At 47.7% G+C, this 20,920-nt stretch overlaps 1 protein-coding gene across 1 annotated transcript; it reads left to right on the top strand.

Moving 5' to 3' along the window:
• Positions 1-762: 762 nt before the first annotated feature.
• VSTM2B (V-set and transmembrane domain containing 2B) lies at positions 763-20,686 on the top strand. The gene is made up of 5 exons (XM_036390509.2): positions 763-1,286; positions 1,881-2,065; positions 3,633-3,662; positions 4,410-4,827; positions 19,973-20,686. The coding sequence occupies exons 1-5, from the start codon at positions 1,214-1,216 to the stop codon at positions 20,059-20,061; spliced, it is 795 nt and encodes a 264-aa protein (XP_036246402.1). The 5' UTR covers positions 763-1,213; the 3' UTR covers positions 20,062-20,686.
• The last annotated feature ends 234 nt before the right edge of the window (positions 20,687-20,920 follow it).

Genomic DNA, 20,920 nt, shown 5'->3' with positions numbered 1-20,920 from the left:
TATAGAGGAAATTTTCTGTGGCTCTTAAAACACATGTCCCAGGCCATCACAGTGATAAAGTTGTGGCTGAACAAAATGGTGACTTTCAATAGAATTTCTGGGGGGTGGAGGGCAAATATTTCAGAAATGCACCTCAAATTTATTAAAATACAGCTCCCTCACATTAGATACTGCAAAAATCTAATTCTGCTTTTTATTTATACTCACTGTAATGACTTTACTGATGACTTTTCACGCTTCTATTTTTTAATTGGGACATTAGCCTGAGAAACAGCTGATCCATGGAAACGTTTTCTTGTTATGATGCTGTTTTCTAAATCAATAGGAGTGGGTTTTGTTGGGTTTTTTTCCCCTTAATGCATGTTAACACCGCAGCGAGCACGTTAACAAACGCAGCGAGTTGGGGAGGCTGACGGCGCCGAGCGATCGGGAGGAGGCCAGGTGGGGCTGGGGGTGCGGCGAAAGCGCGGCTCGGCTGCCGCGGGCTCAGGGGCCCCGCGGGCGCTGCCGGCGCCAGCCGGGCCGGGCCGGGCCGGGCCGGGCAGCGCGGGAGCCCCAGCGGGGCCGGGGCGGGGCCGGGGCGGGGCCGGGGCGGGGCCGGGCGGGGCCTGGCGCGGGGGGCGGGGCGGGGCCGGGCCCGGGGGCAGCTGCGGCCGGGGCCGCGCATCCATCGGATCCAGGGGATCCAGCGGCCGGCAGGGCGGGGAGGGGCGGGGGCTGGGGCTGGGGCTGGGGCTGGGGCTGCCTGCCAGCCGCCGCCTCCCCGCGCAGGGGCAGAGCCCGCGACGGGCGCACGGCGGGCGCTGCCCGGGCGCACCAGCGAGGGGAGGCTCGTCCCCGTCCCCGCCGCCGCCGCCTCGCTGGACATCGCGGCGACCGTGGGATGGGGCTCGGAGAGGCGCCCGGCGTCGCCTCCTCGCTCCCGGGCTGCGGGAGCCCCCACGCAGCGCAGGGCAGTTGAATCCCGCCCGCGGTGGAGAGAAGGAGCGGGACGCGATTTTGTTGCTGCATTCCCAGAAACGTCGCTTCCACCTGCGAGCGAGTTTGAGCAGCCGGCTGTGGATTTTATATTTGCTTCTCCGCAAACCGAGGTTAGCCGGGAGGCTTTGGCTTTTTGGGAAGGAGCCCTGCCCCGGCCCGCTGTGTGCGATGGATTGAGGCGTGCCCGGCTGCGCCCCCAGCCAGGTCCCCGCCCGCAGCCCACATAGATGCGATGGAAAGTCGGGGGCTGTTCTGCACCCTTTGTTACCTGATGTTCAACGCTCCTCTGCTGTTCATTGTCACCGGTGAGTAGGGAACTCCGGCCGCTCCGGGCACAACTTGCCGGCGGGAGCCTGCGGGGCCGTCGGGGCTGCGGGGCCGCAGCCGCCCCGCTGCTCCAGGCCCGGCCTCCCGGGCGCGTTCCCAGCGCGGGGCTGGGGGCAGGGAGCTGCCCGGGCGGGCTCTGGCTCTGGCTCTGGCTCTGGCTCTGGCTCTGGCTCTGGCTCTGGCAGAACAAGGTGGCACTGTTGTTGGGCCGCAGCTGCCGGCAGCGCGCAGCGGAACGGAGCGGGGCGCGCAGCCCGGGACAGGTCCCCGCGCCGCTCGGCGGGAGGGGACAGTGCCACACCGGTGGCCCTGTATCAAACCGAGGGCTCTCTTAGAAGGAGCAGGGGGTTTTTGAGTCCTCTTCAAACTTTCCGCTGAAGCCGCGGGTGTAGGGTGATGGGGGCCGGGTGCGCAGTCCTGGATGCTCTGCTCACCCTGTTGTCCCTGGGCTCCAGGAAATCTGTGCCGCGGTCAGCGCTCAGCTCTTGAGCTGAAACAGCTCACGTTAGACTGATCTTGCCTTTTAATCTCTCTCGTTAACCAGCCCTTATAACTCTGTCTTCCCCTCCCAGCTACCTTTACTGAAGTTCCCAAAGATGTGACTGTTAGGGAGGGAGATGATATTGAGATGCCTTGTGCTTTCCGAGCCAGCGGATCCACCTCTTACTCCTTGGAAATCCAGTGGTGGTACCTTAAAGAGCCAGCCAGAGAACTTGCACACGAATTAGCCATCAGTGTCCCCGGCAGCAGGAGCAAGGTAATACATTGCTATGGAGATATATCTCTTCATCAAATGCAACATGCTTAGGCAGGGATCAGAATAAACTCAGCATTCCCAGAGTGCTTCCTCTGCCCAGTGCCAGCCACCAGTAGGAAGCATCAGTGTGCCCAGGCCCTCTGAGGAAGGCAGGAGTACAGGGCATGCACCATGAGGGACTTCATGTCAGGAAAAAACATCAGTGCTGTAAGGACTGTAAACAGAAAATGATAAATGTTCCACTGCAAAATCAGCAATGAGGTCCCAAGAAAAGCTGTTGTATGAAGTGTGGACAGGCAAAAACCAGTGCTTCTGTGGACTGAGCTAGGAATCACTGTAAAAGGTGGGAGAGCCTCTGCTCACTGGTAGTGCAGAGAAAGGCACGAGGGATACATCTCTCTGTTGGTACATTAATGTGGTACCAGTCTGCACCTACAAAGCCACAGTTACTTGTCCATGTCCTCACTCGTGTCCATATCTGAGGCTCAGAAAGATGTTTTCAGTCAGATATAGCCATTAAAATGCATGAAGCAGAGTTAAATCTTGTGTGCCTTTTGCCCTCCCCCTGGGAAGCTGCTTGGTCTGAGGGCAGGCTTTAGTCTGAATTTTTCAGCTGCGTTTCCCCAGCATAAGCCAGTTCATTCTGCACCCCTCCCCACCAGAGCAAAGACAACTTGCAGGTGCCAAACGGGGCTGTACAAGGAGTGGGGTAAAGCAGGACTTTGAGGCTGTGTTGCCCTACTGTGCAGGACATGTCATCCTCTCCAGGCCCTGTCCTCTGTGCCAGCAGGGTGGCCCGTGGCAGCCTCTGTGCCTGTGCCAGCTCCCCTCTCTGTGGCACGCTTGTTTTCCTGCAGAGCTCAAATAGAGATGCAAAGCATATAGACACTGAGCTAATGCGATGCCGCCTAGCTGGGGAAAGTGTAAGTCAGTTGTCAGACTGGGAAATAAATCGCTTGGATTTAAATGTCTTCTTTAACCTTATATAAAAACTGTGAGCGGCTTTTACAATAAATGATGACAGAGCAAGCCTGGAGAATGATGACCATCTCCCTGAGAGGCGTATCAGTGAGGTCTGAGGCATCACTTAGGTTTACAGTGGTTGGCTGGAGACAAAAACATAACCAAATATGAAATCTGCTGCATGATACCTGCTCCCAGGGTGTTTCAGGACTGAAGCTCTGCCCTGAGCCATGCAGGATCCAGCTTGCTCAAGCCCTTCCCTGCTGTGCTGCTGGTGAAGCGTCTTCCCCAGTGCTTGTCAGTGACTGTGAGCAGCAGAGCATGCAACAAGCATTTCTTTGGCTGCTGTTCACACCCTGGGGGAAGGCAGTGCTTCTGTGGGGCAGCATGGGAAGTTTACCCGAACAGTCGCCCCGGCTGAGCACTGGTTTGCTGCCTTCCCCATCACCTGGGGACTGCCCTGAGCCACACAGGCTGTGTGAATGGCAAGCTGAGAAAGTTGCATCTATCCGTGCCCTGTCCTTCCACCGGGGTGGGAATATGAGCATCCTGTTGATGTGCTGGCAGTGCTGAGTCTAATTGCCCTTTTTTTCTGTTCTTTTAGGTAGCAAATAAGGATGCAACTAAAATCAGCGTAAGTGCAGAGATGGGTGCACAGCCCTCCTCCCACGCATGTGGGATTTACTGCATGCCCCCCTCATTTCCTGACACACGAATGCAGCTGGTCTCACTGGCAGCCGCGCTCCCGCAGCACGGCGGGAGTGTGGCACGTTTCCCTTCCTCGCTGTGCCGCGGCTCAAGACGTTGTTACCATCTGTTGCTGGTTTTGCAGTCACGTCTCATTCCTCGCAAATCCAGAGGAGGTGGCCCTTCCTTAGCCACGTTGGAAAAGGACTGTGGGCCAAATCAGAGGAGAATCTTGCTTTTTTTCCCCAGCCTTCTGCAGCCCCCAGTCGCCTGAGGCGGCCCCGTTCCCTGGCTGTCCCGCAGGACACCCGCTCGTTTCCCTGGAATGCGGCCCGGGAGCCGCTGCCCCTCTCCGCGGTGCTGAGCACTCGGGGCAGGAGAGGGGGCCCGGAGAGGGGGCCCTGCCACCAGCCGGGCTCGGCTCGCTGCAGCGGGCGGGGGCTGCGCTTTCCCCGGGGGGGTTCGGGGCGGTTCCTGAGGGCCGGGGGGCGACAGAACCCCCGCGGGGGCGGGTGGCAGAGCGATGGGGACGGGGCTGGTTGTGGGTAGCCCCCGCGAGGTGGGGCTCCGGCAGCGAGGTGCTGGGCTGTGTGCGCTGCTCTGGGGGAGCCAGCCCGGCTCCGTGCTCCGGCAGCAGAGGGCACGGCGCTGGGCCAGCCCGCTGAGGCCGTGCCGGCCGTGCGCTCTCTTGCAGACGGTCCGCGTCCAGGGCAACGACATCTCGCACCGGCTGCGCCTGTCGGGCGTGCGGCGGCAGGACGAGGGCGTCTACCAGTGCCGCGTGTCGGACTACAGCGACGACGAGACGCAGGAGCACAAGGCTCAGGCGCTGCTGCGCGTCCTGTCCCGCTTCGCCCCTCCCGACGTGCAGGCGGCCGAGGCGGTGTCGCACATCCAGAGCGGGGCCGCCCCGCGCCGCCACGGCCCTGCCGCCCGCCCCACGGCCCCGCCCGGGCCCGCCAAGCGCCCGCCGCCGCCGCCGGCCCCCGCCCCGGGCGGCACCGCCGCCAGCGCCGCCGCCACTGCCACCGCCTCGACGGCCGCCGCCGCAGCCTCCTCGGCATCGCCGCCGCCCGGGCAGGCCGCCATCCTCCGCCAGCAGCACGGGTCAGGTAGGGCGCGGCGGGAGGGACCCCGTTCCCGTATGGCACTCGCTGCTCCGGCACTGCCATCGCTTGCGGGTCGGGCACTGTGACCCCGCTGCCGTGGGGGACTCCCTCTGTGATGCTGAAACTGAGTAACTGCGCCCGAGGCTGTTGGCAAAGTGCGCTTGGGGTGTCCCAAAGGCCGGGACTGTGCCTTGCCCCGGGACAGGAGTGAACACAGGCATGGGGCTGGGGAGATGGGTCCGAGTACAAGGCTGGGACCTGCGTCCCTTTGGTAGATGCAGTGGGGGGCCCCACGGTCAGAACCCCCTTGCAGCATCTGAAACAGCAGCTGCAGCCTCAAGTGAGCGAAACACCATGGATGTTCTGCAGAGAATTCAGATCAGCAAGTGGCTTACAGGGCTAGTTGTCCCAAGCAGGTGCGAGGCCTGTGCAGAGCAGGATGCAGATTCAGAAGGGAAATGTCAATTGCTGTGTAATGAGCTCCACATCTGAATTAATGGCAGGATAAGAATTGGAGATACAGTGCTCTATAATGTTTTCTAAATGTAAACATCATGCTAATACTGATTGTCTATCAGTTAATACTGTATTAAGTTATTAATGCCACATTACCATACTGTGGTTTGCCAGAGAAGGCAGTAATAAACCTTTATTTATCCAATGACAGGAATGTCTGGGATGAAGCACATAGTCTTAAATCTGCATTGCAAAACTATTTCAAGCTTCAGAGGTGTGGTGCTGCTCTGGCTGGGCTTCAGCTCTCCTCTCAGCCACTGTCACTTGGCTAATGCTGAACAAATGTCCCTGCCAAGTTATCTGTGGAAAAGGGAAACAGTTTTGTGCCCCTAACTGTGCAGGGAAGGCCCTGAGCTCCCTTCTCTGCCGAGCCTCTTCTGACGCAGATTCATAATCTTCACACAGGGAAGTTCACACTTCTTCCTGATACCTCTTCACACTTTCTGGGCAAGCAGTTGCAGGTTTTGGCTCAGTAATGGAAATCATCCCTGTATGGGTCACTGTGACCTGCTGGTGCTTTACAGGTGCTGTGTTTTATCTGGCTACCACCTTTTCCTGTTTTATGAATAATTTAGTTTCTTTCTTCTGTAGAAATACATGTGAAAGTTAGATTTTACTCCTTATCATTCCCAAGACTGAGCTGCTTGTTCATTGCTGTCTAGTGGTAGATAAGGTGACAGTTCCTGAGATCTAACTACAGGGGCTTGTGGGCATTTAAAGAAGTTCATTTTGCTTTTGCTGAATCCACTGACCCCAAGAAATTAAACCAGACACTGTAATGCTCATGATGTATCATTTTTTGTTTGGAAATATCTGCTTTTCTCTCCTGGGACCCCAGGGCTGGGGCTTGTTCTCATGTTTCCTCTCCACTCTGTGACTGTGTGAATTCCTGCAGTGTTTTCCATGCTGACAGTAGAGGTTGGCTTTAGGACCTGCAGCACTGTGTATCCTGCCTGCTGAACCCAGAGCTCATGTGGTGCCTATGAACTGAAACCAGGACGGTGGAAGTGCAGCGGGCTCAGTTCCACATCAACAGATGGATGTGAGCCTGTGCTGCCAAGACAGCATGTCACATATGCCTGTGAGGGCAAGACCTCCTGCCCAGATCAGCTAAACTGCTGTCTGTCCTGATTTTTTACATGTCTGTGGTTTGGGATATGGCACTTCTGCATCGTTTCTAGGCTGCATTAAAATCTGAAAATAAACTGGTAGTGTTGTGGCCAGCAGTGGAGGCAATGGAATGATTTAAATCAGTGAAAAAGGCAGCAGAGTACAGAAAAACATCTAGTGGGGTCTCCAGGTGGATACTGATGCTGAAGGCTACAAAAGTGGCTAAACAAAGATCTGGTGCTGTGAGCTCCCTGCTGGGCACTCAGGTCTCTGTGAACAGTGCCACTCCGTGGCAGCTCCAGCTGGAGAAAGCCAGGTCAGGCTGTTCCTGTTCCTGCACCGACTTCACAAGGTGTAAACCTGCTTTTGTCCCCAAAAGAGGGAGGTAATTAATAGTGTATTTTGGTATGGCCCTCTTGTAGAAATAATGCCTTTTCACTCTGCTTGAATCAAGACCTCCCTGGATAACAGGATCCTCCCTGGTTTGTTGTAATTTCTGTACCTGTGGTAGTTTGGAGCTGCCTGTAATTACGAACCCATAGAACATCAATCACAGCATGCCTTTGGAAATTTGTAGCTGAGGGACTTGACCCTCAAAAATTCCTGATTCAGGTGCTTTCTGGACCAGAACTGCCGAGTCTTGTTACCACAAGACGTCTCTTTGGTTGCTTCTGTGAAGCAGATTGCTGCTGTCCCAGTCCCTATCTCCTGGGTCCTTTAGAAAGACTGTCTGGGACAGGGATTTGGTCTGAAGCTGAGAGACAGCCTCAGTAGAGCAAGAAGTCTTCCTAGACATGAATGTTTCATAGAAACCTGGATAAAATGTTATCATGGCAGTCAGTGTGATGAGGGCTTGCAGGGGGAAAGGGAAGACTGGGGTCTCCAGTGCTGCCACTTGGGTTGGAGAAGCACTAAACTTTCTTCAAAATGTCCTAAATGAAAATGACATCTTAGACCTTCTGGTTTCCCATTTGTATGTTCAAGTGGTGTTCATTAGAGCTACAGTTAGGTACAGTAATTATTGTTCTCCTTAAAGAATGCAGTTGCTTTATAGGAAATGGGGTTTTCCCCTTTCCTTTTACTTCTGGGAACTGGAAGCCCTGTTTTGAGTCCACCCCAAGGCAGTGTTGTAACTGGTTTTCCACCCAATAGTACAAACAAATCCAACTAAATCTTTGTTCATGTGGTGTTTGGACTGCAGGACCTAACCTGGTGTTGCTGTAGGAGTTATATCTGCATGGCAGTGTAATACACATGCCTCATTATCCTATTTTGAGCTCCATAACACATACAGATAAGTGCTTGCACCAAATCTGTGTGTAATAATTGAATAGTCTGATACATTTACAGTACTTAGCATTTCTAAGTCTTTTCATTGTACACAGGGATATTTCCTCTGTATAAAAGCAGAAATGTGGTCGGACAATGGATTTGCTATCAGTGATTAAGAAATATCCTCATTTAAGACACTGCAGAGCTCTGCCTGAGAGCTGATGGCATGGCACTAGCTACAGTATCCTGCATGAATTGGCCTCTAATCCTATTTTCCTTGCAGTAGAAATCTTCCCAATACTTTCAGTGTAGTAAGAGGGGGCCTCTATGTACTTGGATTCCAATAAACATGATTACAGATCAAATGTTCCATTGGGATGTGCCTGCAGGGCTCTTGTTGACTTCAGCTGCTGCCCCAGTCATGCACCATGGAAAAGTATGATTCTTTACATCTTCTAAGTGAACTGAAACATGAATTTATTAGGATAAATGTGTCTGTTACTGAGATTATTTAAAGAGCAGAGAGTCTCATCTGACAAACTGGGTATAAACAGAAAATCCATTGTTTTGAACATCATCAGAAATGGTATTTGCCTGAAGTCTGTGTCAGCATTGTGGTATATAAGGCAATAGATCCAGTATAACTGGAAAATTGACCAATATGCCACAAATATTAGCTACTTAAACAGAATTTTATCTGCGATGTTTAAACAACCATATAAAAACTGTGGTCTCATGGAAGCCCAGAAAATGGGATTTGGGCTGTGAGGAGACAAAGATCTGCTGGCAAGAACATTTTTAACACGATCAGAGAAGCAGTCATCCCTGTGGTTCTAAATGAAATAATATTGAGCTTTTAGTTTAAATGCTTGTCCACAAATGGAATCTTACACTGTAGGAGAAAAATGGGGGTGAGCAAGTGAAAGTGTGCAAGTTGTTACTGTTTGGAAGTGCTCCTGGTTTTACTGGGTAGAGCAGGGGGGATGCAGGAGCATCACTGAGTGAAACACACGGTATCTCTGTCTCAGGAAGTTTGTAGTCCAAGTGTTTGAGACAGATAAGTGACACAAGAACAATAACTGACTTTGTTGAGTCCTGTGATAGCTGCGAAATTAAATATGAAAACTTAGTTTCATATCTTCTAAATTTAAGTCCCGTGCCTTAGTTGTGAGGCTAACTTTGTCATCTGATGGTGCAGTAATAAACAAGGATCTTGATCCTGACCTCCTGGGAGGGAAATTGACTGTATTATATCCTATCAAATGCTCTCCAAAATGAGTGCCTGTGTATTGGCTTGGGGGCAATTTTTAGTTTAACTTCTGAGCAGAATGTAGATCAGACATTGCAGCTTCCAAATCCCCTTTTATTTGTTTGATCTCCAGCCTCAAAGCTCAGGAGTGAAAGCCTTAAATAAAATAAACAAAGATGGGAGTGTGAAACAAGAAGCTCTAGGAGGAACACAGGCACGTGTGTTAGGCACAGATGAAGTGGTCATGGCAAGGAAGAACATAAACCTTCACTCCAGCCCTTTATGTGTGAGGCAGGAGGAGCTCTGCTGCTGGGCTGCTTGGCCAGGATCAGGCAGCAGCAGCAGCCCTGCAGCCCCCGTGGTGCTCAGCAGAGCAGGGCAGGCACAGCCAGCCCACCTGGAGGCACATGCACACTCAGATCTCTGCTGGGCACTGGCAAGCAGGAAACCTGTCTGTGCAGCTCAGAGACAGCACAGGAAGGGTTCGCTGTGTGCAGGGCTGGGGCTGGTCAGGGGCACTCTGTGCTTGGGTTTGGACTAACTCTGGGGGAAGGGTTTGAGTTCAGGGCTCTCCTGGCTTTGTCAGAGCTTTAATGACTCTCTGCTAGTTGGAGCCACAGCCTGTGGAGCTCGTTTATGTTTGACAGATGAACATTACATGAAATAGCAAGAAAGGAAAGTCTGTGAGGCTGTTCAGCTCAGGCTCCCTGCCTTTCCCACTCAGTAATGTCTGGGTCTACTCCACTTCCCCTGTGCTTTTTATGAGACCATGTGTGAGCTCAATTCTGATGCTCCTTGTAGTTAAATGCAACCTGGGTCACGTCACATTTTCCTTTACATTGAATAAAGTAGCAAGACAGAGGCCATAACTGAATTATCAGGCTGACCTCCTAAATGTCACTGGATAATAAACATGCAAAAAGAATTCTCATTAAATACACATCACTAGCACTTTAATATCTAGGCAAATTAGACTGCTTTGGGGACAAGTGAGGTCAAATATCTTCTTTTGTGTCTGTGTAATGTGGATTAATTCTCGAACTGGACAAAAGCACTAACTGCTGTACTGTGTCACCTCATTATCTAGGGCAGAAACAAGCTGTGCCCGGGTGTTTTTGTACTGTGGAAATGCAATTTATTTGAGTAACCTCCTTTCAGCGGTTCTTGCTTGTTCCCCAGAGGACAGACAAACTGTACTAACCTATTCTACTCCAGCCTGTTCAGTGCCCTTGAAGAAATCCAAATATTATTTGAATTTCTTTGAAATCTTTAAGCTATAGATGAAAAAAATCTTCTAAAAATATTACTAAACACAATGAAGGGGGTATTACAGGTCTTTTTAGTGAATATTGAAGCTGTATTTAACACTGGTCTAAATTTCTATATATGATTGATTAACTAGTGAGTGAGAATTAGAAATTTATATGAAGAAAGGCTCAGTGCACCCACATGTGTTTTTGCATGAGCAAACAGCATTTGGGGCAGGAACACACGTGTAGTGCTGGTTCTTTATACATGATTTCAATGGATACTTTGCAAAGCAGAGTCATAGTTTGCAGCACCAGCTAACTTTGTATCTTTTATGAGAGGCAGTAATTGTTCCTCACTCCCCACCTCGGCTATACCGGTGCAGCTTTACTGATGTATAAACTAATGCTTGAACTGTGCTGTCGATTTATATAGGTCCTTAACAGTTTAAAGCTTAGCAGTGGTGCCACAAAGAAATGCCCAGACAGCCTTGCTGGTACTAGTTCTGAGAAGGCTTTTAGCAGTGTGGGCTGTAGTTGGGAAGCAAACACAAAGTAGCCTCTGCCAGGAAATTAATCTTACCGTAGTCCTGTGTAGGTGTTTCCCTTTTTACTTAAGAGAGCCTGACAGGACTGTGCTGGCAATAAAAGGAGGTTGCTTTGGATTTTGATTTAGCTTTGCTAAAGCAGTAAGAATGCTGTCAGGCTCACTATTGCTGTTTACTATGTGTTTTTTAAAATTAGATAATGGTAGAGCAGTCCCATATGTCAATAATAAACAGTTCAAGTAGGTTTGTATTGGAAAAAATGGGGTTGTCAGCAGAATGGTATTATTTGTCACAACAGCAGCTAACAACCAAGCCCTTTATATTGCTAGGCTGTTATCAGCTGGGAGGCAATTTTATTAGCTGGAAAGAAGAGCAGTTTGGCAGAGCAGAGCCGTGCTCAGCTCAGCAGAGGGGTCTGTGTGAGCCAGCACGAGCTGTGCTGGGCTGGAGGAGGGAGCTGTGCTCACTGAGCAGAGCCCAAGCACTCCCCTCCGCAGCTGCTCTCACCCTGCCCTGGCTGGGAGGGATGCCTGGGGAAGGCTCACCTGGAACAGAGGCTGGACAGAGCTAAAGAATAAAGTAGGGATTTATTAAGAGGTCTCAATTGATCTACTTGTGCAGCACAACCCAAAATGGCCACAAAAATGGACGAGTGGTCATGAGGTCTCTCACTTCTATAAGTTCTGATCCATTAGTGTATTGGAGCTAATTGTCCAATTACAGCTTCAGCTTATGAAGTCCAATCCTTCTTGTTTGCTCTCTTTGGTCTACTGTTGTTTGTGCTCTTGGGCCTGAGATCTGGATCATTTGTCCTTGGTCCCCAGCTAGAGAGGGAATTGTTTTGTCTCCCTGCTCTGTGCACAGAGCTCACCATGCCCTAATGTGAAACCCAGACCCACACACTAAAGCAGCACAGAATCTGAAAAATAGAAAAGCTAAGACCTGAGGCATCAGGAGCAGGACATTCCTGTGTGAGCAGGGAGAGGCTCTGACTTCCAAAGCAGGCAGAGCACAGGGAGCTCTCTCGTGGACACTGTTTTCTACACCTGTTGTTTTGTTGCCATGCTGCTGGAGGTGTTCAGCAGACATGGCAAGGTAGCACCTGAGGACATGGCTTAGTGGTACACGGTGTGGTGGTGCTGAGCTCATGGCTGGGCTCAGTCATCTTACAGCTCTTTTCCAACCTCACCAGTTCTGTGATTCTATGGGTAAAATTCATCAAACAGATGTAATTAGAACTAGTTTACTGCTTTATAATTTTTAGAATTGGCCTGCTAATCTGAATCCCTCTCACGCCGAGGAGCTGGAGATTTCACATGGACAGAGGGTACTGAGCAATATCCCATGTCCACAGTTTTGTCAAAGAACCCTTTGCTACCTTATTCTGCAAAGCTTTGCCTCCCTTACACCTAGGGCATAGCAGAGTCTTTGGTTAACTAACATCTAGCAAATATCAGTCATTGGAAATATTTGGAGAGTCTCTGTATTTCTGGGTCAGTCCCAAAATGCTGCTGTTTGTCTACAGCAAAAAGGTGATCACTTCTTTATTGAAATCACAGGCTCTGCTTTTTTTCCAGGCACATGCTCTCAGTACAGCCATTTTTCGTGTGTCATCATGCATTCTGCTAATGCACTTAGCTCTGTTCTTTCAGTATGGACAGGATAGAGTTATTTAAAAAAAAATCCTTAATCTGCACTTGCATCTGCTTAAGTTCAGTAATTCTGATTGGAGTGATAATTACAACTACATTGGCAGCTTGTTCCTAATCCTGATCAAGTAAAAAATACTCTAAAAACAGTGAAGTGAGAACCACAGGGTCATCATCTTTATTTCTGGGTTGCAAATATTTACAACTTTTATCAATTTCAGAATGTGAAATCTGTGCTCCAGTCCAGGGGCACTCATTGTCAGTCTTTTCATAAAGTCCCTATGGAATTGTGTGACCATATCTAGCTTGCCTGCTTTTCTGCAATATGACTTTTTAGTCCTCCTATTTATAATGAAAAACCTGAGAATATGCCCCAAACTTGCTTCAAAGCTCAGTAGCTGAAACCAGCTCGCAGTATTTTTCATTGCCTTGTGATCCGAGCAATTTGAGTTCTCCTTTTGCTACTTGTGTGTATGGATATGCTCTGGAATTGCTCACATAATAGTACAGAAATAGGAAGTGTAGGACTGGCTGCTTATTTACCACCTGAGCTACCACTCATTCAGTTACTTCTTTTTCTCTGTATTTTAATTTAGAATTTATTTTCCACCAAATTTCATTACAAAGAATTTTGTCTCTCTTGTTATTTAACTTTAAAGGAATGAATTAATTGTTCTTGGTTTTGTTATGTTAATTTTAGATCATGGAACTGCAGAAAATTCTGGAAAATAAAACAATAGTTGCATAGTTTAAGTGTCTTAATAAGATGTTTGGCAAAGAGAGATCATCCCACTGATACCAAAGCAGAAATCTGTTTATGTGAGGGTAATACAAAGTAGAGCCCAGCTGCAGGTCTTAAAAGAGGAAAGTTACTGGCTTATTTAAATGCAAACTAATAGAAAGTATTTGAACTGTATAATCTATATAGAATGAATTACTCATTTTAAGCATTCAGGGTGCATTTCTGTTCTCCATTGACACGTCTAGAGCAGTGTTTCCTTTTGGAGCTTGTTATAAATTACTCCTGCTGTTGTCTGGAAGTTGCTCTTTAATTTCTCCCAGGGGAGATTTGGAGTGGTTGGGTGGTTGGTTTGGCTCTCTCCAGTGTAGCAGAGATCCCAAGAGCAGCTCCCCAGGGCCTGGCTCCCTCAGCTCAGCTGCTGGGCTGTCAGTGGGCACTGCCTGCCCTCAGCACAGAGCTGTTCACAGGCACATGGAGTGGTTGGAGGAGCAGAGGGAGGCTTTGGTAAGAGTGCTGATTGCTCTGTACACTTTTGGCTACTACAGAAGGGAAATGGGGATATTGAGGGAAAATTGTGTTACCCCTATTTCTTGTAACTTTGGTGGGAGATAGTTTTTTGCCAGTCTGTTGGCAATGAAAACTGCTTATTTCTCTGGGAATCTAACACCAGAAGTATTTGTGTATAAATATATGATAATTTCTTGCTCCACAGCAGATATGCATTCCCCTGCATTCATCAAATCCACTAGCTCGACAGCTCCTGTTAGTGATAGCTGTAAAACAAAGGTGTTGTGCCTTGCAGACCTGCAGCAGCTGTGGAATGGGTCAGACCAATTGTCCATTTAATCCTGTGCCTTATGTCTAATGATGTCCTTGTGACCCAGGAGAGGGAAGAGCCTCTGCAGAGGATCACAGAGCACTTGGCTGCTCTGTGAACCATCAGCATGTTTGGCAGGGATTGTCAGTACCAACATTTTAAAGAAAATTTGGCCTTAGTGAGTCTCAGTTAAAATGAGCTCTGTTGAGATTAAAATCCACCTCAGTGGTTGCAGGTGCCTTAAGGAACACATCCCCAGCTCCTGTACCACTGCCTGTGTCTGTCCTGTCCACAGGCACTCACACATTGACTTCCAGCAGAGCACTGCAGTGCTTCAGAAAATCAATACTGCAGAAAAGGAGTATTTTTCTTCTCTTAGCTTCTTATCAGAACCAAACTTTTATTTCTGCATCATTTCCTTGCATGACTACACCTCTATCTCATTTCCAACCAATTTATTTGTTTTCTAATCTGTAGCCTTACTGCTACCATGCTAAAACACTAAAGTCTAAAACACCAAACCACTAAATCACCAGTCTTCTGTCCTAGGTGAACTTTTCGAGTTGTCACATCAAGAACAGTCAAAATTAAGGACCAGGGTACTACAAGGAATTGGCTTTTTCCTCAAATACATATATTTTTCTATCTATTCAGGAAGTTTGCACTGTGCTGCCCTGTATGCAGCTTCTGTAGAGTTATCAAGCCTTAAATTCTGCCTTACCTCATTGTTTTCAGGTGAGTTTAGCCCAGCACATAAATAGATACAGGAGTGGGCAAGTGAATTATTGTAATTTAGTGTCCTCTTTTCAGGACTGCTAAATACTCCAAATACAAATGAAATCTTATTTGAAATATTAAAACCTGTTGAGTTTCCAAAACCAGGACAGGAGGCTTTCAGTAACTCTTGTAATGTGGGGTTTTGGCAATTCACCTCTAAATATAGGCCTGAATATTGCAGTGGATATTTGCAGAAAGTAGAGAAACAGTGAAACTCAGGGGTATTTGAGAAGACCTAAAATGATGACAGAGTTTTACAAAACTCTGGTCAGTGTCTTCTGGCCAGTAAAATTGCTTTCAGCTTCCTGGAGAGTTTGAGGCTCTGGTGTGGATAAGGAAGTGAAATGTGGGCATTATCATGAAAGGTGTGGAGGGCAATGCTGGTGGTTTCACCTGGCTGTGTGAGAAGATTTACTCCTGACCTTAAAAAACCTTGATGTCATGGATGAAGGAACAAAGCAGAACCACAAGCTTCTACCTGCATGGTTGTGTAGAAATAAAAACATATGCTGACTTCTGTGAGGCATTTTCTTGAGATGAGTTATGGAAAGCTGTTCCAAAACTCGGCGAATCATAAATAAAAACTGTAGTGGATAGAAAACTAATTTTGTCATCGTGCCTTCTAGGCAGGTTCAGTGGCAAGCAGAGCCCATGCAGTTGCTCATAAATATGTGGGAAGTCAGCACTGCTGAAATTAGCTCCCCCAAAAGGCAGCTGAGGAGCTGAGGCTGTGCCTGGGCAGGATGATCCACAGCCAGCCAAAAGCCAGGAGCAGTGGGGACACCACAGTTCAGTGGTTTTTCCTGTTGTACCAATACTGCTTTGAACAGCAACACCTCCTGCTCCATGCAGTGCTCTAGGGTAGAGCTGGGAGGGTCTGCTAAAATCAGCACAGGCTCTGCATGCACTTCTGCACAGCTTCCTGGAGAATTAGCTCCTGGGGAGGACTGGGAATTTTAAGGCATTAGTTACAAAATAAAAGGTAAAAAAAAAGCAAAAATGCAGTGTGTGGATTGTACTGGAAGTACTTAAGAGTGGAAGGGTGTATACAGTTTATAAGATCTTGTCTCAAGCTGTGGAATAGTTCTAATGGGGTGTAGCTTATTATCTCTTTGGTTCAGTGAGTGTATAGTGACTTTAGTAATTTCAATTAAAAACTTCTAAGAAGCTCTTAGGTCTGAAGTTGGGGAAATTTAATTCAATGCAAGTGCTCCAAATGTATGTCAGTGAGTGAGAATCTGTTTTATCTAGGAGGTTATTGTTTGTAATGATCCTTGACTAGCAACCCATATAAAACTCCATTTTTTCCATAGATACCAGAACAAGAACATGTATCAAGTGCAGTCTAAATTTTCTGGACTGATAGGACAGATTAATCTGCATGGCCACTTCTTAATGAAATGCCAGGTTTGAGGGCTTTAATTGGGCATTGTTCTGTAAGGAAATAGGCCAAGGCTAACAGGTCACTGCATAAAAGGCACTACAGAGAAATGTCTGTGACACTGCCAGCCAGGGCCCCAGCTCCATCATCAATAGGCAGTCAGATTTTAGGTGTTATCTCATCTTTCAAGGAAAATAGGCTACTGATGTCTTTCAGCTTTTTATTATATGGGCCACTGCATTTTACCACCATCTCAGAAAGAGACATCAAAGGACTTTTCAGATTCTTTCTAGTAAGAAAAATAGGTGACTGCAGGAAACTGTGGGTTTTGACCATTGGTTAAATATAGCTTGCAAAAGAATCATCCCTATTTTTTCTGGGTGTCACAAGTCACTTGGTTAATTAATGTTTATTTTTGATTGAACTGCTTTAAGTCAAACTGTGATTAATTCTGGCATAAAAAAAATATTAAATAGAAAATTACAGTAAAACACTATTATGTCATAAATTGCAAAGAAGGATGAGTGGTGCCAGAGAGCAATTCACCATACACAAAGAGAACAATTTGTTCTTGTTCTGCATGGGGGTAGACTTTCCCTTTTGGCCATGAGCATATAAATATTTTAAAAGCAAAGTTTTAAGTCTGTATAGTGATAAATAAGCTTGCAATAGCAGAACATCAAATGAATATTAAAAAGATCAGTGAAATGTTTTCTCCCAGTATCTGTAGTTTGCAAGTAACTGTGTACTCCTGATTTAGGGTGTCTGGATAAGAACCCTCTGTTCTCACACCTGGGTCAGTCATGTGTCCAGAGCCTCATGCTCAAGCCCACATTTTGTTTGTTTACATCTACAGATGTAGCAATTTATTAACTTTAGTCAAGACTTCTACTACTGCAGTAACAGCAGAATTGAGGACACTTAAGTTCAGTTTGTTGTTGAAATTCTTTTTCTGGTCTGCTTATATTTAGAGGGAGGAGAATTCTGGAGTTCTGTGTGTCCAATATTGCCTGAAGTCTTAGAGCAGAACTGCACTGAATCAGTATGAAAAAGAAGCTTGTATGTGGTGTTCAGTAAGAATAATCACTTTCAAATATTTTTTAATATGTTTCATTTAACTGCTGAGATTCTGTTAACAGAGTCTGAACTCACATTCTGCCATCAGAGAAGATGGAGAATATAGGTTAAAAACAACAGCAGTTTCTACAGAAGGAAAAGACAAAACTTGGACTGTTGAATTCACAGTTCTGAATTGAAATTTAAACTAAAACTACTACATAAAGGTAAAACCAAGATAGGAATGACTTTGGTAGGCAGGCACACAGGTGCTGCAAGGAGCTGTGACTAGTCCTGCTTTCCCTTCAAAGCAGAAGCCATCCTAAGCTGGTGTTCCTGGCAGCCCTTCAGCACCATAGTGGTGAGGACACTTGAGCTTCAAGAGCCCCTTTCTCCAGGTTGAGTTTCTCTGTGTTTCCAGGGGAATTCCCCCTCACAAAAGCACATTTTGCTGTCTGAGCAACTGGCAGCATCTCAGACTCGAGCCCTGCTCATTGAAAGCAGGGAAAGGATGGGTTCTCAGAAGAGAAGAGTGGGTTCTTTCCCTAGCAGGGAAGGAATGGCTTCTCAGCACTCTCAGGTTTGATCATCATAAATATCCAAGGCCAGCTCTTCCCTGCAGTGCTGGCCAGGCGTGGAATTGGCACGAATTTGGCCCTGAGCTGTGTGCAGCTGCCAGGAGTGCTGGCTGCTGCCAGGCTGCCCCTGCCATCCCCAGGCTCAGGGGACAGTGACAGCCCATGGGGACTGTCCTGGGCTGGCCTTCTTGCAGCTGTGCCTTGTCCCAGAAGAGGGGACTTCCCTGCACACACTCCTATCCCCTTTAGCTGCTGGAGTTAGTTGTGTTTGTTAATGATTTTTCAGCTTTCAAAACAAAAATCCTGTATTCATCTCAATACCTTGCTGGGCAGGCAGTCCTGAGCACATGTTTGTGCATGCAGGGATTTAATTAAAACCTTAATAACCAAATAATCACCACACAATCTGGGTGTCTGTGAGATAGCACTGTGGGGACATTTCCTGAGTTCCTCAATTGCACACCACATTGCTGTGTTCTGTTTTTGATGTGGGTAATCATGCTCCAGCATTGCTGGTGAGGTGTGTACAGATTACGAGGCAGCTGGAGCAGTGAGTCCAAGAGCAGTGCTTTGCTCAGGCACTGTTTGAGGCATTTCCTTTGATCATGCCATAGCTGGGAGATGCTCACATGTCCTAGAGACCAAGACTAAAGTATTCACATTACCATGCCTGAAGTGAGTTTCGTAAACAGAAGTGCCCTGAATACCTTTCCAGAGATACAGAAAACTTATTTTTCAATTTTTCATGCTTTGCAAAGTGTCTCTCACAGTCTGGGTGGCAGTCAGTGTTTTGGGCATTGGTCACTCCTGTAGGTGGATGTTCAGCAGAGAGGAGCTCTCTCCCCAGCTGTCCCTCTGCACTTCAGCTGCAGGGCAGATTCCCACTGGGCTCCTGCTTTTGTCCCACATCCATCCCATGCTGGTGACAGCTGCACACGCTGGTCCTCTCGTGGCTCAGGAAGGTGTCCCCAGGGACATTTGGGCCAGGCAGCTGCTGGCCTTGTCTGCATGGGCTGAGCCAGGCTCAGGGAGTGCCAGGCACCTGTGTCCTGCCCTGCAGCAGTGGCAGGGGCTGCTCCTGGGAATGGGGCTGCTCCAGGGAATGGGGCTGATCCTGGGAATGGGGCTGCTCCAGGGAATGGGGCTGTTCCAGAGAAAGGGGCTGTTCCAGGGAATGGGGCTGCTCCAGGGAATGGGGCTGATCCAGGAAATGGGGCTGATCCAGGAAATGGGGCTGCTCTAAGGAACAGGGCTGCTCCAGGGAAAGGGGCTCTTCCAGGGAATGGGGCTGCTTTGCCTCTGCCTCTGCCTCTGCCCTTGCCAGCAGCACAGCAGTGGCCATTCCAGAGGTGACAGCAGAGCCTCATGCCTGTGTCCCCTGCTCTCTTGGCTGAGCGTGGCCATGAGACCTCATGCCAGAGAGAGGGGCACACCACAGTGCACACAGAAAATGTGTGCACAGCTTTTTGTATCTTTTCAGCCAGAAAATAGCCACCTTGCTAGAAAATAGAAGAACTGAGGGAGTATCTTGGTGAGCAGGGGTGTGAGGCAGGGACAGCCTCGGTGGCTGCAGCACGGAGTGGCTGCCCCTGGTTGCTGGGAGCAGTTTCCTCAGCGTGTCCTGCCCCATGAGTGAGCTCACTGCTCTCCTTGGGACAGGCTGACAGGAACAGATGTGTTCCACACCTGACCTCTGTTTTTCTATAGCTCCTGAGCACATTTTTAATTTAAATTTCTGCTCTTTCCCATAAAAGGTAAAGAAGATGTCAAGGTCTTGCTGTTCCCATTCCAAATGGAATGGGTTCATGTCCTGTTAATCAAGAAGTACAGACACAGCATTTGTCATTTCCCTCTAAAGTAATGGGTGGTTGATACCTGTCATTTCTCAAGAAACTATATACCAGATTATGGTGTATTTATAGAAATCTCAATTGCTGGTAACTTGGCTGAAGCCAAGTTTAGGCATACCATTAGTAACACATAATGAAATGACCTCAGTGGAGTCAGATTTGGGAGGGGGAGGAAAAAGCTATTTGAGTTGAATAGCTTGAGGATGCTGTTTTACTATTAAAATTAAGCTTCTGACCCCTGGCACTGAAGTGATAAAAACGAATCTTCCTATATTTCTCTTTTGCATTTAATCTTCTATATTGGAAAAGATAAAAAAATCAAATCTCCTTCTCTCCCTTGTCTCTTTCTCTTCTAGGTACAGGACCTATTTATGCTACAGACCCACTCCTATACATGTCCCTGTTAATACTGCATAAGCTTGTACATTTATTAGTAAACCACTGACGGACTGCTCCCTCCACTCCTCCTCAGCCAAACAGAAAGGAACCTATTTAATAACAAACAAAACCCCTGACAAAGGAATCCCTACCGTTTTAAAGATGGACAGAAAGAGACTGAAAGAAGCATGATAAATTCTACATGGGGGGAAAAACATATTTTTGGGGATGCCACAAGAAAGTAAACCACATAGAATAATGCATCTAGTTTCCAGACTCTATGGTGTAAAGCCCTGCTCTGTGCATGGCACTTATGATTTCTCTATTTTAATGTAATATTTTTTTCTTTTCTAAACCTTCCCTCTGACTCTTCATTTTGCACGAACTGTTGAGCAGTTATCTTTATGACAATATGTAAAGATGTTGGGTCAAACCCTTCCTAAGAAAGGAAATATTTTTAGTAGATTATTGTGTTTAGGTTTTTTTGGATTTCCTTTTTCTTTTTTAATTAAATTATTTCTTTTGGAGACATTAAAAAGGTACATCTTACCATAATTAATATTCACTGTCAATAATATTTATTTTTAAATGAAGATTGGAAACAAGGTAAGACATTTGTTTATAAACTGTATTGTATATTGCTGAATAACAGTTGAATAAAAAGATTTTGAAATAAAGTTTTTACAGATGTGTGTGCCTTTCCCTGTGTCCTGAATGTCCCTGAGAAAGCTTGATGGCTGCATGCCTTCCCTGCCTTGTCAAAGCAGAGAGACTTGAGGAAAGTACAAACAAAATAAAATTGAAATCAGTTATTTTTCAGACACCCTCACCTGGTGCCAAAGCCCACAGCAGAACGTGCAGGCAGCCAGTGCCAGGCTGCAGCTGCCTTTTCCTTGGTGCCACAAGAAAGTAAACCACAGTTACCT

The sequence above is a fragment of the Molothrus ater genome, chromosome 12 (assembly GCF_012460135.2).
Source record: "Molothrus ater isolate BHLD 08-10-18 breed brown headed cowbird chromosome 12, BPBGC_Mater_1.1, whole genome shotgun sequence".
NCBI lineage: Eukaryota > Metazoa > Chordata > Aves > Passeriformes > Icteridae > Molothrus > Molothrus ater.
This window is presented reverse-complemented; position numbering and strand designations above follow the sequence as displayed.

What these genes read in the sequence shown, in the direction of transcription:
- VSTM2B (XM_036390509.2), top strand. Translation starts at nt 1,214, where the DNA reads ATGGAAAGTCGGGGGCTGTTCTGCACCCTTTGTTACCTGATGTTCAAC. An exon ending in TCTGCTGTTCATTGTCACCG is followed by an intron (nt 1,287 to 1,880) that starts GTGAGTAGGGAA and finishes TTCCCCTCCCAG; the next exon opens with CTACCTTTACTGAAGTTCCC. An exon ending in AGGATGCAACTAAAATCAGC is followed by an intron (nt 3,663 to 4,409) that starts GTAAGTGCAGAG and finishes GCTCTCTTGCAG; the next exon opens with ACGGTCCGCGTCCAGGGCAA.